At 38.6% G+C, this 22,300-nt stretch overlaps 2 protein-coding genes and 1 pseudogene across 20 annotated transcripts in view; 2 read left to right on the plus strand and 1 right to left on the minus strand.

The window, feature by feature from the left end:
• The window catches only part of MAPK10 (mitogen-activated protein kinase 10), a 324,375-nt gene extending 315,637 nt beyond the window's left edge, over positions 1-8,738 (plus strand). For 5 of the 11 annotated variants that reach the window (XM_032239873.1, XM_032239868.1, XM_032239869.1 and 2 more), the window contains one exon: positions 2,878-3,789. In XM_032239873.1, the coding sequence (XP_032095764.1) occupies positions 2,878-3,020 (143 nt within the window). In that variant the 3' untranslated portion in view covers positions 3,021-3,789. Of the gene's footprint in view, positions 1-2,872 lie in introns of all 11 variants that reach the window. The other 6 variants (XM_032239867.1, XM_032239872.1, XM_032239875.1 and 3 more) reach the window with 4 other exon arrangements.
• Positions 8,739-8,975: 237 nt separating this feature from the next.
• Positions 8,976-12,741, plus strand: LOC116524536 (annotated as a pseudogene). The gene has a single exon (XR_004257377.1). The product of XR_004257377.1 is annotated as a coiled-coil-helix-coiled-coil-helix domain-containing protein 2 pseudogene (transcript).
• A 5,076-nt stretch (positions 12,742-17,817) lies between these two features.
• The window catches only part of ARHGAP24 (Rho GTPase activating protein 24), a 487,442-nt gene continuing 482,959 nt past the window's right edge, over positions 17,818-22,300 (minus strand). For 7 of the 8 annotated variants that reach the window (XM_032239858.1, XM_032239862.1, XM_032239861.1 and 4 more), the window contains one exon: positions 17,823-19,894. In XM_032239858.1, the coding sequence (XP_032095749.1) occupies positions 19,651-19,894 (244 nt within the window). In that variant the 3' untranslated portion in view covers positions 17,823-19,650. Of the gene's footprint in view, positions 19,895-22,300 lie in introns of all 8 variants that reach the window. The other variant, XM_032239864.1, reaches the window with a different exon arrangement.

The following is a 22,300-nucleotide window of genomic DNA, read 5'->3' on the forward strand; positions in this document are numbered from 1 at the left end:
CATTTACATGAAATGTTCAGAACAGGCAATTTTAGAGGCAAAAGGTAGATTAGCCGTTGCCTAGAGCTAGAGGGTGGCTGAGGAATGGAGTGCAGGATTTTCTTTATGGAATGATGAAATGCTGCAAATTGGATTGTGGTGATGACTGCACAATGATGTGAATATACTAAAAAATACTGAATCATAAAAATTAAATTTCCTAATTATATATGTGGATTATATTTTAATAAAGCTGTTACAAAAAGATATATGAACATCATTTGATACCTCAAGTCAAAACTAAATTAAGCTGTAGCACCATGATTTGAAAGGCATCCATAGTCTAGGAATATATTATCCAGGAGACAAATAGTAAGAAAAAAGCAATTTCCCTCTGCTGGCTCTCAATTGATCAGGCCTTTATAATAGAGTCTTGTGTCCAGTTTTAATCTCTACCTTTTATTAAGGATGTGGAAAAACAGAAGAGAATTCGGAGGAGTTCATCATAATGACACTAAATTATTAGCAACTTGTGAAAAAATATGAAGGATGTTGGTATAATTTAATCCAGAATCGGGAGGAAAAACAGAGGAGGGCATTTGGGCAATGTAAGGGAACCAAGGGCTGTCTGCTAGGAGATAAAATCTCATTATGAGGGGAAATGAACCAGCTCTGTACCATAGCTATAGGGGATATAATAAAGTAAAGTTTGAATAAATTGAAGCCATTCAAAATTAGAATATTATGGAATTTTATAACTTTACACATTGTTCTGATAGAGTATTTACAGGAAGACAATAACAAGAGGACTTGAAAAATCTTTTTTAGAGGCATTTAAGATTAGAAAGGATGGGTATTTTTAGGAGTTTAAAGAACATGAAAAATTCATGAGACTTTCTGTATATAAAAGTATCAGGATCAAAAAAAAAAAAAAAAAAAAAAAACATGTTAAGTGATCATAACCCAGGAAATTTCCAAGCAAAATGAATGGCCAGGAAGAAATATATGAAAAGTAACAGTTCTTACCATTAATTTGAAGATTGGTGACTATCATTATCTTTTTCCTATATTTTTTCACATTTCCTATAGAATACATCAATATATTTCTAGTCAACAAATACAACTTAAAAACATGGAGGATACAGGTGATCTGTGTTAGTTCTGGTGTTTGTGTCCTCTCTAGATAGCTAATACATTTTCATCACATGTTTTTCACAGGCAAGAAATGTCTACTTCAGGAATAAGAAAGATTATGTTAACCCCTCCCCTTCCTTAATTTAATTTCATTTTGTCTTTCTGATTTATTAGGCCTATGTGATAACACTATTATAATTGCCTTTGGATTTATTATTTTTCACCAAATAGGTCTTGGACACTATATTTGCTCAAATAAAATATACTTTTAGTGAGAATTCCTCATCTCTTATTTTATTAGGGGATTATACTACAGATTTTTAATAGCCAGCTATTTCACAAAGCAAGCACATTACCACTCAGATTGCTTAGGTATAAAGAATATACAAAGAAAAAAAATGTAAATGGTTGTTTCCAGAGCTCTCTGGTTTAATTATATTGCACAATGCCTTTGGTTCATCTTTCTTCTGTTGATCTCAAAGCTGGCAACTCAGCAAGCCTTTATTGAGTGATTTACCATGGGCAAGTTTCTTCTCAGAGTTTCAACCTTGTATTCCCACATAACAGATAAATAATTTTTTTTCAAACTAATCTAAGCTAATAATTCAGAGTTCTTATTTGGAGATCTCAGGTAAGCAAGCCTGCTGGAGAGTAAGCTCATAAGCAAAAGGTGTACTCAGCCTTCTCCTATTTTTTTTTTTTAACATTCATCAACAGTCCTACTTATGCCCTACTGACTTTTCTATATTCATTTTAAGTTTGATGTCATTAATGATGACACAATAGTATTTACTTTATATACCTTTCTTTCTCTAGAGATGTGGTCCCCAAGTAATTCAGATTTCCAAACTCCACTTCAGCTCCTATTTCTGGGATAGGATCCTTGCAGATGTTTGTTTTCAAAGCTCCCTGCATTAAAAACAATCAGGCTCAAGGCCAGGCACAGCGGCTCACAGTTGTAATCCCAGCACTTTGGGAGGCCAAGGCGGGTGGATCACAAGATCAGGAGTTTGAGACCATCCTGGTCAACATAGTGAAACCCCTTCTCTGCTAAAAATACAACAACAACAACAACAACAACAACAACAACAACAAAATTAGCCAGGCGTGGTGGCAAGTGCCTGTAGTCCCAGCTACTTGGGAGGCCGAGGCAGGAGAATTGCTTGAACATGGAATGCAGAGGCTGCAGTGATCCAAGATTGCCCCACTGCACTCCAGACTGCGTGACAGAGTGAGACTTCATCTCAAAAAACAAAAGAGCAAAAACAAAACCACAACAATAAAAAACAGGCTCAGATGGCTGATTAAGAAGTTTTACTTATTTGTCTCCTCCATAAGCCAGGGGTACTCCTTGACTGAATACACAGTCTCTGAGGAGTTTTTGATAAATGCAAATGCCTTGGCCTCACCCAAGGCCAATTACATTAAAATGTATGCGATGCATGGGGGCAGGGGAGGCAGTGTGACCAGATATTAGTGTTTTTTTTTTTAATTGAAAGTGTTACAGGTGATTTCAAACATAAAGTGAGATTTGATAACCACTGCACTAGTCTGTGAATAACTTGTGATAAGGGACTTTCTATTGCTATGTCTTGATAGTCACCATTTAATATAGTCCCCTGTGTCAGCTGTTCTATAAAGGCTTGCCAAATGATTGATGGACTAGACATCCCCTGTTGTATTTGCTCATCCCTGATTCCTGAATGGCATTAGATGGGTCTGGTTCTAGATTTAGTCATGTTGGTCTTCATTTTCTTAGCACAGGTGCAGCAGTGAACAGCAGTGAGAGTCTCCCTCCATCCTCGTCTGTCAATGACATCTCCTCCATGTCCACCGACCAGACCCTGGCATCTGACACTGACAGCAGCCTGGAAGCCTCGGCAGGACCCCTGGGTTGTTGCAGGTGACTAGCCGCCTGCCTGCGAAACCCAGCGTTCTTCAGGAGATGATATGATGGAACACACACACACACACACACACACACACACACGACACTCACGCACACATGCAAATGCAGACACACAACATCAAGAAAACAGCAAGGCAGAGAATCCAAGCCTAAAATTAAATAAATCTTTCAGCCTGCTTCTTCCCCAGAGTTCTGTATTGCAGCTAAGCTCAAATGTATATTTAACTTCTAGTTGCTCTTGCTTTGGTCTTCTTCCAATGATGCTTACTACAGAGAGCAAATCAGACACAATTAGAGAAGCCTTTTCGATAAAGTGTAATTTTAATGGCTGCAAAACCAGCGACCTGTAACTGCCCTTTTAAATGGCATGACAAGGTGTGCAGTGGCCCCATCCAGCATGTGTGTGTCTCTATCTTGCATCTACCTGCTCCTTGGCCTAGTCAGATGGATGTAGATACAGATCCGCATGTGTCTGTATTCATACAGCACTACTTACTTAGAGATGCTACTGTCAGTGTCCTCAGGGCTCTACCAAGACATCATGCACTGGGGTACCACATGGTCCATTTCCTGTGATCTATTACTCTGACATAAACCCATGTGTAATATATTGCCAATATATAAGCTGTTTAGTTTGTTAATTGATTAAACTGTATGTCTCATAAGAAAACATGTAAAGGGGGAATATATGGGGGGAGTGAGCTCTCTCAGACCCTTGAAGCTGTAGCTTCCAAGTTTGAACGGATTAAATGGCACCTGTATACCAATTTGTAGAAAGAACATATGTGATGCTTATGTAAAGTGTGGGGGGAGTGGGTAACAGTTTTCAGGCACGAAATGGTTTGGCCTTTAGAAGGCAGGTGTGAATAAAAGCTGAGAGTCTTTTCTGTGACACCGAAGAGTAGGAGAGACTGGAGAGTAGTGTGGTGGTGTGACTGAGACCGAGAGGAGGTCATTACTCAGATTCTAGGAGACATCGGCGGCCCTATTTTAGAGATTTGGCCCTATTCCCATTTGTCATTTCTCAATTATTGGTCACAAGAAGAGACCACTGGAGAAAGTGGCAGGTGGTGAGGCAAGGTTATTGTGTGCGCTTTTGATGGTAAGAATCTCTCCTTGGAATTGAGCAGAATTGCCTCCGTGTGAATTCCTTCAACAGCAACAAAAAAATGAGCCTGCCTAGACTGCTTTCAGATTGTGGGTTGTGTTTTCCATGTGTGGGCTGCTTCCCTGGTTCATACCCCACCAAAGTTTTATTTTGAGAAATAATATTACTTTCCTCTTCCGGAATAAAATAATCAATAAGAATAAAACCCCCAAAGCACAGTGTGAGTCTCAGGTTAGCATTTGAAAACATCTCCAGAGATATTATTATTCTGCAGGAGTTTCCCCGACTCCTTAATGTGGCTGATGTTTCATGTTTATTTATTTATTTTCATAAGTATGAGCAATTGAAGAAGGGCTGATCATCTGAGTTTTGTAATGCAGTAGACATAAGAGCAATAACTCTGCCCATAAATTTACTGCTGCCAAATAGTTTTAGCAATATTAGTTTGTCTTAAAAGCCATGAAGCATTAATGTAAATGTTTAGCAAAATTTCCTGAATTTAGCTTAAATTAAAAGAAAGTGCTTTCCTGAGCACTTAAGGAGGCACTGTGAAACATCTTGGTTATATACAAGGCAATACCAAGGTGATCTCAGCAATAATCAGTTCAGGCTTCCCTTCTTATTCACTTTGAAGTATCCATCACAGTCATTTGCACTCTGGCAATGTTGGTGCTCACCAAGGTGGTGATATTTCACCTGAAGAAGTGAAAGACAGGAAATATATGGTTGATGAGTGTGAACTGATTGGAAAATAGAATCCCCCCCACCCCGAAACAGAGCAAACAAGAATGCCAGTGCTCTGAAAACTGCCTTAAATACAATAATAGGGAAGTTTCTTTCTCTCTTCAAGCAATAGAGTCCACAGGGAACTGCACCCATCTGCACCATCACCGTGCCAGTGGTGCTGCCATTCTGAGATTGTTTCACATGGTCGGATTCAGTACACATGGTCATTTGTTTAAAATAAAGAGAAGAACATTCCTTTGTGCAGCTTGTCCCCTGTAATAAAAATGACCCATTCTCTCTATTTTGCTATCATTTATTTTTTGGTTAATATTGTTGACAACCTGATTGTTAAAAATACCTCCTCAGTCACATGAGCTCCCTCTATTATCTTTCAGTCATATGCCTGTTTTTGTTTTTGATTTTTAAAAAACTTCCCCTCTCTATATCTCTAATTCTTTACTGATTTTTCTTTCCCTGTACTTTTCTCTTGATATATCTGTGGCCTCTCCCCTCGCTTGCTTTATACCACATGGGATTAAGTGCAGAGAGCAGGGAGCTGCTTTAAAGAGAGTCTCGGGTGAATTTTATTGGCCCCAAGATGACATCACAAGGCAGAAGGAAGTTCCCAGTCAGCATCTTTAAAGGGCTTGACATGCTATCTATCTCTCATATCTGCAGAAGTGGTGATGATTTTCCCCCTGAAATTAAACCAGGCAAGAGCTAGACAGAGCCCCTCCCCCACTATTAGCACTGTCCCAAAGCTCTATTAGTCTTACATCTTCTGTGCATGGCTCTTGGGAGCTGGTTAGCTTTAGCCAGATTTCCCTTATGGATAAAAGAAAAATGGAACAAATCCCTCGAATTTAAGTATCATTTACAAATGGAGGTAAGGATTTAGCCCCCAGAATTTTTGCAGGATCAATTTTATTAGGTGATCAAAAAAAGGTAGATGATAGAGCAACGAAGATTATCACTACTGTAAAAGTCCCCCAGTCCTTTACCCACCAGGTCTGCTTTCTTATACTATCTCTAGGAGGTGATGATATTATCAAATTCACAGAATATAGTATGTTCTGCATTCAGTCGCCTTACATACACACACACACACACAAACACACACACACACCTGCAAATATTTATTAGTCACTTCCCAGGAATGTCCTAACTTTTCAGGTAGGCAAGTGTAAAGTCACCTGGCCAATATTCCTGAAAAAAATGAAGGCTTTACCCAGGACCGGGGCTCATTTTGGAACCTGAAATTGGCACTCTGAGGAGCCTTATCTTCTGTCACTTCCTATGGGGCAGCTGGTTTGCAGAGATCCTTAATAAAATCTTTTGCAGTATTTTGTAGGAAGGATGGCTGTATACTCATGTGCAAGGAGAATTAAACTGCTGTGAGAGTTTGGAAAAACCACCATCACTTTACTATTAGTATGTCTTTACTATTTTTATATGTGTTTTGTGGGTCAGCGTGTTCAAATCTTAAATAGGAATACACTAGCCTTACAACAGAATTTCTTCTTGTGGAATAAAAACTGATAATAATCTTTCATCTTCAAGAATCTGATGACTGAGCTTTGTAGGAATGTACCCCAACAGTTGGACCAGAGCCTGGCCAGTTCCCACCAACTGGAGTAAGCTATTTAATTGAGGGCCAAGAAGCTCAATAGTGTTTTCAATCTGTTATCAGAAAAATATTTTCTAAAGACACTGACAGCGGCTGACTGGTAAAACGGAAAGTTGGCCTTAGCAAATGAAACTAGTAAAAGAAAAAAATAGGTAAAAATACAAAAAATCTTTATGTTCTGTCAAGGAAAAAAAAATCAAGGAAACCTCACTTTTTTGAATTTCAAATATTCATTACAAAACCTAAACCATACACAATCTATTTCAATTTGAATCCCTTAACATATGAAAAGCCATGTCTTAAGTGCATTATGCTCATTATGCTCTGTAAGGCATGTTATTAGCCAGCTTTGCTGAAAAATATGTCATCTACAGCTCAGAAAAAGAAGTAAAATTGTTCTAGAAATTTTTGATCCCAGCCACTTTGGATCCAAAGAGGAACCCGACTCCCCACTCACAATCCCCCACACACATTTTAATTACAGGAGTCTAACATTTTCCACAGATATTATTAAACCAAGCAAAGAAACTTCTTTCTGTAAAAACAACAAAAAAGTTACTATGTACATACTTATATTAGCTACTTTCTTTGTGATTAGAGGATAAGATTTTGTTATTTCTTTTGGCACTTAGTCCTTAACTATCTGAAAATGGTTCACTTTGACCTGTTTCTTTGATCAGCCAAACTTAAGTGAGGGGCCTCTGTTTATATATAGAATCTTGTATATGTAACTTTACTTATGTGGGACCAATGGCCAGTATACTCTAATGGACATAAATCTCCCAATCCTTATCTAGGATTATCTGTTCACCTTGCCATGTCCATCTTGCAATGAGACCTAACTTGCACTTGCCTGTTTTTCTGCATGATTGGATTCCAAAGACTATTACCAATGATGAGAATTGTCCTGTGTCAGTGTTTATAAAATGGACTTAAAGCATACACACATGCATACACACATTCACATCCACCCTTACAGTTCTAGATCAACCCTGCAAAGCAAAACCATGTACTCCCAGTTTCTTTGCAAGGTCTGAGTGGTGAGAACTAAATTCAGTCAGCCTAATGGGTAAAATGCAATCTCAGTGATGTTTAATATGGATTTGAAATCATAGTCATTTCTGTGTTCTTTCTCGTACACTTTCCTATTTTCTCTTCCTTTATTTTCAAAATGTCTGTGGAACAAGAGGATGAATCGGGGAGAACTTTTGCTTCCTTTGACTCTTTGTAGGTGATACAGAGTTAATATATTGTGATTTCTGTTTCGTATGAATTATTAAAATCAGAGGAAACCTGCTTCCCTCAACATAAAACCAAATCCAGACCCAGACGCTGTTGGAGTTTGCCTGTTGACAATGGTTATGATGCTGCTCGCTGTCTTGAGTTGCATGTACTGACAATAGCTCTGAAGGGCCTCATGATTTCATTTTGTCATCTGATAAATGAAACTTGTAGTATGGTCCGATTGTGCCAGGGAATAAATAAGAAATAAGGAATGACAATGACCTACTTTCTCACCTTGGGTCAAGAGTGTGTGATATGAATGTGACCATGTAGAAATCTGCGTTTTTCATTAGACACTGGTTTCTTCTAAAAATGACCTCATTTCTGTCTGCAGATACTAGTTGTATATCTGCAAATCAGTAATTTCTCTTTAAGGTATAAAATCAATAAAGGGGAAAAAAAAGATCACGGGGGGGGCATTAGGTGAGTAGAGCAGGGTTAAATTTCCTAGATTATCAAATTCCTATTCATTTTAACTATTTTCTAACAAAAGAGGCAAAAGCCTTTGTTTATCTACATGATATCCAACTTTAATATCTCAAACTCACTGGATAATTAAAAAGATAGGATGAAGAGGTCACTGCACTTGCATTAGTTTACTTTGCAGTATCTGAACAATGTCGAGGAGTGGCCCTTCTATTTCTGTAAATGATGTTTTATTTAACCAATTAACTATTAGAAAGCCTGGAAGATAAACATACGCATTATTACCTACTTCCTGTTGGAAGATAGAGAGCGACAACCTTTAGTTATCTCGGGCACAGCTTTTATCCTAGTTTAAATCACAGATCCTTACTCCCTTTTAAAAAGGTTAAGCATAGGTACCTAAAAATACCCACAATAGTAAGAAGGGAAATTGCATTCCACAAGATGATTGCTCAGAAAGAGTCAGATGGAGTTACTGGTGCATTCTTGATACCATAGATGGTTACCAAACATTTGATAATTTTGACCAAGTTCACAATAAGAAGGAAAAAACAGCCTTGGACTTACTTTTCTTGAAGATTACTTATGGAGCAACCAACCTAGAAGGATGAATCTATTTACCAATAACAACACTGGTCACAGCCAAGGTAGAGGTTTTTGACATTACCAATTCATCACAGCAGTGTTTTGTACTTGAAACATGTCTTTTCTCCATGGATGTTGAAAGTCTTGCTTGGAAGACATATACAAGTAGTGAAACACACTGAAAGTCCCACCATCACAGACCACTTTATGTTGGGAACCACCATATGTGACAAGTCATCTCTCCCTGTTTCAGACTAAATTTCAGCTGCTCAACCATTTAGATCATTGTAGTCTGTTTAAGGCACTAAAAACATAAAGGTAGAAATTTATATTTCTTGGACACATGAAATGTGATGACACATACAGCAACAAGTCAAACACTCCTTTAAATTTTCTACCTTATGTCAAATATTTCTTACTTTTAAAGACATTCTTATCCTGGTACAAAACCCCACATAAATTGATCTTAGGGAATTTAAGAAATTAAAATTTCACTCCATAGAGTACGTGGCTTTATTTCTTCATCACTGAACTTCGAGTAACATTCTTCACCTGATCTTGTCTGCAATGTTTAACCAAGGGTCCAGATCATTTGCAACTTGGGTACAAATGTTGTTCATCTTAAAAAGCCTTCACATATTGCCTAGAAGAGTGTCTCACACATAATATGCCTTCATTAACACTTGTGAATCCATCCTGGTGAAAGTATTGTCTAGAACAATTATACAAAAAATCAATTATTATAATGCAAATAATATTTTACACAGACCAAGGGAATTCATCATATTAAAGTATTTTTTTAATAAAAGGAAGGTTTTTAGAAAATAATGGCCTCTTCCTTCATGTTAATATATTGCAAACTTGGATTTGGTATAAATCAAGCCCCAAAAAGATTGCTCTGAATTTCCAATTTAATTTCTGAGTAACATTATAAAGCAGTTCATTAATTTACTCCAAAAACATTTATTGAACACTTCTGTGTAGGGGATATCTATTGCATGGTCCATAACCTCAAATTCAGAGTTAATAAATCTTTGTTTAAAAAAAGTAGTTAAAGCAAATATTTTTATTTCATTTATTTACTATCTTTTTAATATAATAATGTATTTAAATTAGTGGTGTGACTTGCATGAGTCAATTTTTATTATTTGCTTAAAGCAATGAAACAAGGAATCTGCTTCTTTCAATGTTCTCATTGTCTAATTATAGATAAATACACTGCATGAATCAACATGAGAATTTTGAATGTTTTCCATCGCAAGAGATAAAACCATTTTTAAAATTTATTTAAAATTTGAAATTCATTTAAAAAATGCATGGATGTTCTTTTCTGCATCATAGAAAGTTTGCTTTGATATATGGTTCCTCTGAGAGATATTGGACCTGGATGCTGACTGACCTCGGGGCTTATACTTTCAGCATCACAGTCTCCAAATCAGCAGATGATGTCACAGTGGGTACTGAAACTTCTTTACAGTGGCATTCTTATATGAAGCCAAATCTTTGCAGTATTTTCAGTCTATGGGTAGTTGTTAGAACCCTAAAATAACTTAAGGTAGAATTTGGTCATTTATTGTTTTTTATTAAAATGTCCAACTGAGAACATCCCTGAACATCTGAACCAGACATTTCACATAGAGCTTTAAATATTCACTCATTCATTCATGCAATAAATATTTATTTATCGAGCATTCAATCATCCAAGGACTGTTCTGGGTATACATAGTTGCGATGAAGTCAGTAAATGTGCCTTCACATGGTCTGCATTCTAGTGGGGAAGTCAAATAGAGGTAAGTACAAGACCACAAAGGAGGTTAAAAAACAAAGTGTGAAAGGGATGCTATTTTATACAAGGTGATCAGGGCAATCCTCTCAGAAGAGGTGATAATTGCTCAGACACCTGACTAAAGTGAGGGAGTGAAGCTATGACATGGAGAAAGTCATTTCAGACACTGAAGAGAAAGCCAGGGCAGGCTCTGGAGGGGCTTGTTTATGTAGACAAGGAGGGGCAAAGAATCTTGTGGATAAAGCAGAATGAACAAGAGAAAGTGGGATTGTAAATGAAATATGAGAGCGAAGCAGGGTTAAAGCATGGCATGATCTTGAGATTTCATTCTAAATATGGGAAGACGGTGGTTAGATCTGAGAGAGGAAATGATATAGGTTAAATTTTCTTTTTAAAAAGATTTCTTAGGCTACAGAGTAAGAAGGAATCTTAGGAAGAACGATAAGGATGGCAACAAAAAATCTGTTATAAGATAAAACATTACGTAATCCAGAGAGACATGATGGAGCTTAGACTCAGAAACGGAGATGCTAAGAATGATTTGAATTCTGGACCTATTGTGAAGGCAGAGCTGACAAGATTTGCTGATAGACTGACACTGTGATGTGAAAGAGAGCAGAGATGACTCTAGATTCTAAACCATGAAGTAAATGTTCGTGTAGTTGACTGAGATGGTGAACAATGGGTTAGAAGAATATTGGGGAGAAAATCATGTTTGCTTTTGGAATATCAGTTGGAGATGTTTATTAGATACCCAAATGGGATAGGAGGAGTATACAGCAGGCTGGAGTTAAAGGAAGAGGTTGAGCTGAAACAGAAATCTGAGAGTAGTCAGCTTATAAATTGTATTAAAAATTACCAATCTGTATGAGACCGTCAAAAGACAGCACAGATAAAGAAGAGAAAACCCAAGATGGAGATGCCTCTCACTCCAACGTAAAGACATCAGGAAACAGGAGGGTATTCCAGAACGTTCAGTGAGGCAGAGGGAAAACCAGGAGAATGTGCTCTCCTGGAAGCCAAGTAAAGAAAGTGTTTCAAAAGTGAGGGCATGGGCAGGGGTGCAGTGTTACTGAGAGACTGAGTAAGATGGGGACTGGGGACTGAAGATTCACAATTGGACTAAATCTGTTTGAAAGCCATTGATGACCCAATGAGAGCAGTTTCTATGCAGTACTGAGCAAGAAAAGAGTAACTCCAGTGAGTTCAAAATAACATGGGAAGTGAGGAAGTAGAAATGGATACAGAAAAGTCAAAATTTTTTCTACAAAGTGCAGCAGAAGAATGATGTAAAAGTTGGAGATAAATGTGAGATTGAGATAATTTTTTAAAAACTAATATAGAATGGGTAATAGTGTTGGTGGGGCCAACAGATAAATGGCAAAACTGATAATGCGAAAGAAAAAGGGGGTTATTGCATGTCCAAAGGCCAAGCAGCCCCGTAGCTAGGATGCCGTGTGAAAGCCGAAGTCGCACCTCCCGCACGGCCCCTCCGGCCAGCCGGGCGCCTCAGATGAGAGCTGCGCCCAGGCCAGCGCCAGCCGCTCAGCCACCAGCAGCGGCACCCTCCTCTGCAGTTGGCTCTCCTCCTGCTGCTGCGCCCCGGCAGCCAGGTCTGCTGTCCCAGATGGCAACCACTGCAGCTGGTGTGGCTGTGGGCTCTGCTGTGGGGCACACACTGGGCCATGCCATTACTGGGGGCTTCCGTGGAGGAAGTGATCCTGAGCCTGCGAGGCCTGACATCACTTACCAGGAGCCTCAGGGAACCCAGCCAGCACAGCAGCAGCAGCAGCCTTGCTTCTATGAGATCAAACAATTTTTGGAGTGTGCCCAGAACCAGGGTGACATCAAGCTCTGTGAGGGTTTCAGTGAGGTGCTGAAACAGTGCCGACTTGCAAACGGATTGGCCTAATCAAGAAGTTCCACCTGGAGAAATGGAAAACCAGCTCTCATAACCAAGTTAACTTAATATAAAAATTTCATTAATAGTGAAGGTATAAAGTGTAGCCATCAGTTAAACCTCTCCTGTCATTCCTAGCTTCCTTGCTTCAGAATTGAAATGGAAGGGGGTGTTCCTACTCTGTAGAATTTGGAGTTGGTCAAATGTTTGTGTGGCCTCCTTAAACTAGCTGTTATGATTTTATTCTTTGTGAGTTAATTAGAATAAAGTGATTTTCACCACCCCCCAAAAAAAAGAGAGAGAGAGAAAGGGATATTTATTGCTTGTGTAGCACGCTTGAAAAGACTTGAGGGGTGAGCTCCAATTTGTGGGCAGATGCGCTGGCCCTGCATAGTAGCTGTAGCAGGCGGTGATGTGGTGTGCATGGATGCAGGTAGCTTGGGAATACGGTGATGTGATGGGCATAAGTACATACTTGCCTTTTTTTTTTTTTTTTCAGTAAAGATGGCAGGTTTTCAGTTGAGAATGAAGAGAAGAGTTTGGAAGTTTGAGAAATGTGAAATTGACGTTGGAAACTGTTACAATAAGTTACTGGACAGTGATGAAAACTATATGAGCCATATTCATATAGATACAAAGCAACACAGGTCAATGTGGCGGTCTTTGTTCTCTAGACATGTTTAGTATTTTTAGGCACATGTTAAGAGTAAGAAAAAATTAGTTTTAGCCAGAGTCACATTTTGTTTCTTTTTAACTCTTAAAGTAGTAGCACAGTGCTGGGAGTATAGATAATGGAATTTGGGAACAGGGACGAGAGAATAATTATGAGAAAGAACCACAGAAGCTAAGCTGGTTAAGGAGGGAAACAATTAAATGGGGATGATAGTTGGTGAAAACTTACCAAGTTGGAGTGATGGTGCTAAGGGGAGTGACTAGAGAGAGAAGAAGTGATGACCACAGCGTGGGATGCTTGAAATGGAACTGTTGGTGATGCCAGTGATTAGTAATGACACAGCGCATGGTATAACCATGAGTGTAGTGGCTGATGTTCAGGCAGGGGCAGAACAACATCTTCAAAAGTGGTCAAGGAGCTGAATGGCCAAGACGGTGAATGGAGTATGAGCAGGGAGGGCCAGTGGGTTAGCTGCTAAAGTATTCAGTCAGTGATAAGGAGACATATGCTTGTAAAAAGGTCATTAGAGAGGAAGAAGGATCAAAGATCTGAAAGTAGCTGCAAATAGCAAGGCAAGATCAGTCCCCACTTCAGGCCAATGATATGCAGGTTGTGGGACAGGAAAACAGCTAGGCTTGAGAGGTCTGAAAGGAAGGTGATGTCTTCAGGAGGCAACCATGATTCAGAGAATAGGGGAGGGTGATGGCAGCTGTAAGATCTAGAGGGGATTATGGAAATGTCCTAGGACAGGAGAGGGCATTGGAGATAGAAGCAAATGAGAGAATACACTGGGCAATATGGAGATAAGCAAATAGATGAAGGAAAAATGGAAAACTTGGACTATTTTGGTAACAGTTAACCAGGGATGAGGACATGATGGCATGACCCTGGGGATCACTTCAGTGTGGTGCATAATTAACCCAGTGAATCATGAGGAAGCAGGGAACAGGGAATGGGTGTGTGGAGAAGAGAGGGCTGGGAGGGACATCCTGTTTTCACAAGAGCAGGTGGGATGCTCAGGGCCTTCCCCAGAGGAAATAGACAGTTGTCCTCAAAGAAAATGATGCCAATTTGGCTTGCCACGTAACAATTCACTGTTCTGTTGCCTTTACTCCCTACTTAAGTCTGGCCTCATAGTGGCTTATCCCTCAAGAGGCCATTCAGACAGCAGCTATTCAGAGGTTCAAAAATAAAGAGCATCATTCAGCCTTGGACCTGAGCTACAAATCGTGCTTTAAAAAGCACACTTTTCATCAGCTGAACTTTTCACTCAAAGATCTACAGTAGGTTCAGTAGATTTTAGTTGTCTGGGGCACTGTTAGTTCTTCAAGTCACTTCAGAGCAAGAGGGCCTTAAGCTGGGCAGTTTTAACTTTCAACTCATTCCCCGCTTGTGCAATTAGGAAGACTATAAAGAGAATAATGAAATAGACTTTTGGGAGCCACAGTTCTAGCACTCCTTTCCTGTGGTTTGTGAGTTCAAATGAGGCAAAATGTTTCTAACTCTGGATGCTTTTTTTGAATAAGAGAGTAGAAGCCACATGGGTACTAAGTGTGTTTTCAGGTCTCATGGCGTGCTGCTAGGGGGTTATGCGCAATGCCATCTTGATGGCATGAGCTTGGTAGGTCATGTTTATTTTATTGAAAAGACTCCCTAGGGTCGGCACTGAAGGCACACTTGCCATGCTGTTCCATGGGCTAGAAAGGCCCCTTACCAAAACTGCAGCTGTGTCCTGATGACTTCCTATTCATCTTTCAGGACTCACCAAAGTCATGGCTCTGCAGTGCTCTCCTCAGCTTCACCTTTATGGTCTCTTTAGTTACTTCTATAGTACATCATATAATGTGGCAATAACTGTAAATTTATGTCTCCCAGAACACCTGGTCCATAGCCCTCGGTTTATTCATCATAGCCCTTAGAAACATTCATCATATTCTATCCAATACCTTTAACACCCAACATCATTTTCAGTGTAGACATGCATAGAGCTGATGAAGGGCAGTTATAGGTAGGGTTTAGACATAATTTTCAGATTATGGCTCTAATTGTATTATCTCAGAATAGAAAGAGTGGGTTGGGTTACTTTCCTTGCCATCAATCCCTGGAAGATTATCTGGGCACAGATAAACTTAAGATTCTCTGAGACAAGGATATAATATCCTGTTCTGGTGAGCACGATACTTTTAATGCTGGTCAAATCCCTGAGGCCAGAACCTTGCTATGTTCCTTAGGAGATGAAACACTTTCAGTCGAAATAATTTGAGTGCTGATAGCTTCCATTTAGTGAACACCTACTATGTGCCAGGAAGTATGCTAATCCCTTCACCTATTGTACTGCATTCTTCATAAAAATCTTATAAGGGAGGAATTATTACTCTTACTTCCAGAAAAAACAAATTTAGGCTTATATTTATTACCTAACTTAAGTTCATAAAGCTATGGGGTGGCAGAGTGGGGTTTGAACCCTGCTCTTAGATTCCAAAACTCAGGCATGTGCTACTCTAGTCAGAGTGCAGCTCTGCAATGTACAGAAGACTGGGATTTGTGGCAAGCATCACATTCTTTAATGCTGTCCTGAATTTTCAAGGTGCCATAATTATATCAATAATATAAACTGCCCTTTCTAGGAATGATTTTTTGAAGAATATCCCAGCTTGTGAATTAGAGGGAATGATTACTTAAATTCCTTTGGACTTTTTAGTCATTTCATAATGTTACATATAAAATCTATGTTTCAGTGGGCCTGACATCATAGGCAACTCTGTTTTAAATGTTCTCCAAAGGATGCTCAGGCATATAGTTTGAATAGTGAAGCTAACACAGTAGGCCCCTCACCGGCAAGCAAATCCTTTCTCTTGAGTTTATAACTTAAGATTCATTTTAATTACCTAAGTAGTTTTAAAGAGGCATATACAGGATGTAGCAAATGAAATCTTGATATCTCCTAACTACTTTGTATCCTTATTGATTTCCAATTTATCCTTATGTTAATTTGCAATTGACATTGTCTGGGCTTTTTATTGAACTAACAGAAATACAGAAGAACATGCTGCTTATGGTATTCATTGATTAGAGGTCATCATCACTGAAATTGACAATTAAAATTAACATTAGCATCCCTCAAATATCACAGGCAAAATAATACTGTGTATGTGTGTTTGCATATGTTTGCATTCCAAAAAATTACTGCAAACTCACTGTGCTGACATTCTCTTTGGCATAAGGCTTGGAGGGATTTAAGAGCAAGAAGATACAATCCTGGCCTCTTAAAGAGGCTTCATTTAGCGATAGAGTTATCAATGGAGCAAAGTGACAGACCCTGGGATAAGCACATTACATACCACCCTTAACAACGACCACATCCCTACTCTGTAGGAGTGAGTTGCTATCTCCACTTTGTAGATGAGATCAGACAAGTCAACTTACCTGACATTGTCATGTATCTTGCATAAGGCATCTCTAGAGGTGTATCTAGGTTTGAATGGCTCTCAATTTTCTATTTCCACTTTGCCACTCTCTCCTCTAAATTTCTTCTTATTTGGTGAAGAAAATAATCAGATGTGGAAAAGACAGAAAGAGATATATGCAAATTGGGGCACGAAAAGCAACTCACACTGCTTTGAGATTCTAGGAAGGTTCATGAGGAAACTGACATTGATTTGGCTCTTAAAGGCTATTTGGAGTGTGCCAGCTAGAAGGAAGGCAAGGAAGAAGAACACAGCAACAGCATGTGGAAAGTTCTAGAGGCATGAAATGGCAGGGCAGGTGTGGCGGGAAGTGGTAGGAGACGAGAATGAGAATGAAACTGGAAGTCAGAGCCTTTTATACTATGTGAAGGGCCTTGTCCCAGGCAACTGAAAGTCATCAGATGCAGTTAGCAAGATCAAGCTATGGTCGGAGGGGTGATTTTGAAAAGGCAGCCTGCAAAGGACAAAAGTACAGGAGAGATGCTGGAACAAAAGGCACTGGGTAGGATGTCTTCATCAAAATGTTAGGAAAAAGTGATTAATGATAGCAGATTAAAAAGACAAAGATGAATGGAATAGACTGGCTGGTGAGCAAATTTATGAACGAAGAGGGTAGAGAAGGAAAATATGAGTTGGCTGAGCGCAGTGGCTCAAGCTTGTAGTCCCAGACAAATTAAGTGACCCGTCATAGCTATGTATCTTGTGTAACTTTTGGGAGGCTGAGTAGGGCAGACAGCTTCATTGCAGGAGTTTCAGACCAGCCTGGGAAATATGATGAAACCCTGTCTGTACAAAAAAATACAAAAATTAACAGGGTATGGTGGTGCACACTGTAAACCTAGCTACTCAGGAGGCTGAGGTGGGAGGGTCTCCTGAGCCTAGGGAGGTCAAAGCTGAAGTGAACCGTGATTATGCCACTGTACTCCAGACTGGGTGATAGAATGAGAGTGAGACTGTCTTAAAAAAAAAAAAAAAAAAAAAAAAGAAAACGAAAGAAAAAAATGTGAGTTAACATTTACAGAGTCCTTCTTGTATTCTACTAGCAGCTGTGCTCAGCCTGACCCAAGCTATCTCATTAAGACCACATAACAAGTCTATGGGAGTAATACTTTTATTATTCCAATTGCACAGAGGAAAAGAGTTATGCATGGAAGGTTCAGTAACAGCTGGAAAATTGTAGACAATTTGAACCCAAGCAGTTTTACTGAATAACTTTTCTTTTTTTTTTTTTTAACTAGTGCATCATATAGCTTCCTGGATGAGTCTGAGGTTTTTATCAACTAGGATAAGGACTAGAAAAAGATGAAAAGATTGAAGGGAGAGTTATTAAGATCAATTTTCACATTTTGAGTTTGAATTTCCTATAGTATGTCCAGGTGGAAGTAACTGGTTAAATAATTGGGAAGAGAGAGAAGGGAATTAAGAAGTTATTGCTATAAAGATACTGGTTGATACCACAGGACCACAGATGCTCGGTCGGTGGAAGGGTAGAAATGAAAGTAGGACAGTGGTAAGGATGAAAGCAGTACAGACCACTTTCCCTCTTGAAAATAAATAAAAACATGCAAACATTCAACCTTCAATACAAACCCAATAAACTTAAGTATGTAGACTTTATTTCCATTTATGCCTTTTGTAACTTTTTGTTCCAGTGTGAGAAAGATTATTTGCCTGGCTTCTCAAAACTATTGCCTTATTGTGAAGAACTGTTCTCCCAAAACTCTAGCTCCAGAGAGCCCTGGGCTTTTCTAGAAAATAGCAATGCTGAGGTTCCCATATTTGTCAAAATTAGAACTTTAGGCATTCACCACTTAAAATTATTTTATGTTTCAACAGGAAAGACTGATACTGTCAAATGAGAAGCAAAATAGTTTGTTTCTTCCAAACTTTTCTCCTCCTCCTGCACCCCCCGCCCCTCACCATTCCAATTATCTTCTTGCTACAAACCACCTTTGCCAGCTGGGGTAGGGAGAGACCCAGATGGCAATAGTCTGAGTGAGAAAAAAAGGTCACTACATGGCACACGCTCCAGCAGTTTCACTGAGAGGGACACAGTAACAACATTTCACTGCTGGTATTCCAAAGTGCAGTTGATGGGAGGTGGAAGAGGGTTGAGCGGGAGACGGGTGCTCATGTGGGCATGGTTTAATAAGCATTGTTTTCCAATTCCTAAATAGCAGGAAGAATTTCTCTGTGACTATCCTGCAGTTCAGAGATTCAGTCCAGAAGGACAGAGTAATTCAACGCCTGAATGGTTAAATGCCATTTTTTATCATATTTCTTCTCTAAGGAGCATTTTGTGTTGCAGATATGCATCTGAGGATCTGGCAGGGTGGACAGTGGACATCAGAAGGGGGCTTTCTCATGGAATCTCAAAGTTCTATGTCAAGTCATCTCACAAAAGCAAAACTGAGCAGTGCCGGAGAAGAATTTTAAAAGCAGCTCAAAGGTTCCTGGTGATTCGACTGTATTTTATAAAACTCTTTACATATCTCTTTTTGGTCATGACAAAGTCTATTGGCACAAACAGCACAGCCACAAAGTATTCTTTTTAATAGCATATATTTATATATATATATATATATTTTTTTTTTTTGCTTATTTTCATTTCCTCAGCAAAAAGGGAAATAAAAATATTGATCTATAAAATAAGCCGATGATAACACAATGCCAAAAATAGCTTATGTTAAGTGCAAGGGGTGAAGCTTGACAGCAAGCTAAATTGCAACAACATATTGATTTAACATTTTAAATACAAGACTTGCAATAAAATAATTCTTGAAATATGCTTCTCATTTTTAGTTTACTTTCGAAAAACTACTCTATATACACATATCCAGTTGTAACACTTGACAGTAGCATTATGGGGCATGATATAACTTTGGTACACATTGCAGTTATGGATGGCTAATGTCTGTAAATGATATTCCTTCACCAGTTAGACCTCTGTACATCCAGGTGACCAGCCACCTGGTTCTAAGTCATCTCCCCCTAGAATCCCCAGAGTCCTTCCCAGAGCCATCAGAGACAGCAGGAGGAAGCAGGTTCACTGGATCCATATTGTGTTTCCTCTCTCGGTTCTCCTGGGTTCCACGGTCAGCTCTCCAAACGTGGAGAAAAACTGCTCCATTTCTTTCTGTAGCATGTCATTTCTTTTCTCGGCATCTTCTTTTGCTCGCTCGGCATTTCGCATTTTTATTTCTATCATTGTGAACTTTTTCCGCTCCTGATCCAGTTCATCATGGAGGCTCATCATTTCTGTTTCCAAAGTCAAGTTTCGCTGTTCTAAGCTACAAAGGATGGGGGGGTTGGGAGGCAAGAGTAAGATAAAGTGATTTTATTCACTTGAAATGCAAGAGGCATACAAATATTTTCTAAACTCCTTATGACGCTTAGGAAATTGGAATAAAGCCCTTTCAACAATTTAAAAGATGTAATTTTGTGGTATTATTTTACTATTTGCTAAGATCATTTACTGTCATTTTAGTAATTAGGTTCCAAGGCCTCTCTTGGAAGCAGCTGTCATTTAATAGTAAATAAGTGAATGTCAGCATAGAGAAGCCAGTGACACATTCCAGGCAGAAGAGGCAGAAAGCTTCCTGGACATTAAATTGTAAAATTGACTATAATAAATGCAGAGGGAAAGTCTGATAAAGTTGGAGAAAAAAAAAGGGGGCAATAACATTTGCTTTCTATTGAAGGAAAAATAGTGCTGGGAAATGTCATTGTTGGTTAAGGTAACTGCTAAGAATGCAGTTTTTGGAAGCATTTAGAGTCACACCTTCTAAAAGAATACACAAAGTAGTGAGCTTACATTTTATAGCACAGGTAAAGATCACATGTGTTAAATAAGCCCTGTATCTTATATTTTGTAAAAATAAAGCCCATCTCTTGCTATCCCCAATTCTCACTGCTTCTCAAGTTAATGTAGCTTAGGACATAGGTATTTTATATCTCTTTATAAATTGATAGTGGTTTTGTATAGCTGTATTGATAACTTTTCGATAATTGTAGAATTTGCAATAACATCTTTAAAAACAGAAATTGTTTTCTCCATAACAATTAAGATCCAAATCATACACATATATTATTCAAAAGAGGAGTATTAAAATTACATCTTTATTGTAAGATGTATCTTGATCACGGCTGAATTTTTAATTTCTTCTATTCTGAGCTAAAGTCCCATGGGACTCATTCAAATTTACAATACCACTGAAATTTGAAAAGTTATTGCATTTGTAGCTCTCAGAAATCTGATTATTTTAATAACAATTTTAAAATTAAAATCTCAATTATGTTACTGTTTTAACAAATTTGAGCCCCAAATGTTGATATTTCATCCAGATAATAAGAACACTTTAAAATTAATCTTCCCTCTCTTTGTAAGAACTGGAATTAAAAAAAATACTTCATATTTTGTAATCCTACATCATTTAGAAGGCTGTTTTTAAACCTATGACCATATTTTTAAATGAAAATTTGATACTATGCTGGTTGCCATCCAGAATCTACAATATATTCTCTTTGCTTTCCAAAGCCATTTTAGTGCCAAAATGTTGGAGGAAACTGAAGTTAAAATACTGAGAAGGACAACCCTTACAAAACAATGTATTGACACATTTGTATTTATCAGGTGCTTGCAGGAAACTTCCAGGAATGAAAAGGGCTGAATTGACTACAGAAGAAATCCCTTTCAATGCAAACATATGAAAATGCTGGAAATATTTTAAGAAATCTATTTTAAAAATGCACAATCAAGGTTAAAATAAAAGAGCAACTTCAAGTATCAGAATCAAGAAAGAAACTGAAATATAGAACAGTAAGTAGAAGCACACAAGGGATATTAGTCATGGATAGAAGCCACAGGATTGGGGTTACGTTTTTCCTTTTCACACAGCGACAGAAGATGAGGCCTCCAGCATTAGGGAGGCAGAAAACTACAAGTGATTTAACTGAGAGCTTGGAACACCAGCTGTTTTTATTTAGAAGAGACTACAAAATCTTTACTCATGGGCCTGGGGAAGTATCAGAATTGAATTAGCACAACAGAATATTAGTAAGCTACAAAACGAGTCTGAGAAAAATTACCTAGAATGCCTCAAAAATGACAATTATTGGCTGGGCAAGATGGCTCACGCCTGTAATCCCAGCACTTTGGGAGGCTCAAGTGGGTGGATTATGAGGTCATGAGACTGAGACCATCCTGGCCAACATGGTGAAACCCTGTCTCTACTAAAAAATACAAAAATTGGCTGGGTGTGGTGGCACACACCTGCAGTCCCAGCTACTCGGGAGGCTGAGGCAGGTGAATAGTTTAAACCTGGGAGGCAGACATTGCAGTGAGCGGAGATTGTGCCACTGCACTGCAGCCTGGTGACAGAGCGAGACTTCGTCTCAAAAAAAAAAAAAGAAAAAAAAATATTTGCAGAAATTTAATATAGGAAAAAGGAGTTAACAAAGATGGAGGACAAACATATCCTAATAAGGGTTCTGGAAAGAGAAAATTGAGAAGGTGGGAAGATAAAATAGACAAAAAGATGATGAATAAAAATATTCCAGAATTGTAAAAGATGTAAGCTGTTAGATCAAATCGTGAAACAAAGTTTGAAAGTTAAAGAAAGGAAAAGATATATTGGGAAGTTACTAATCAAAGGAAGATGGCATGACAGTATTAATACCAGAAAAATAGACTTTCA

The sequence above is a fragment of the Sapajus apella genome, unplaced genomic scaffold (assembly GCF_009761245.1).
Source record: "Sapajus apella isolate SASKATOON/1434 unplaced genomic scaffold, GSC_monkey_1.0 scaffold45, whole genome shotgun sequence".
Classification (NCBI taxonomy): Eukaryota; Metazoa; Chordata; class Mammalia; order Primates; family Cebidae; genus Sapajus; species Sapajus apella.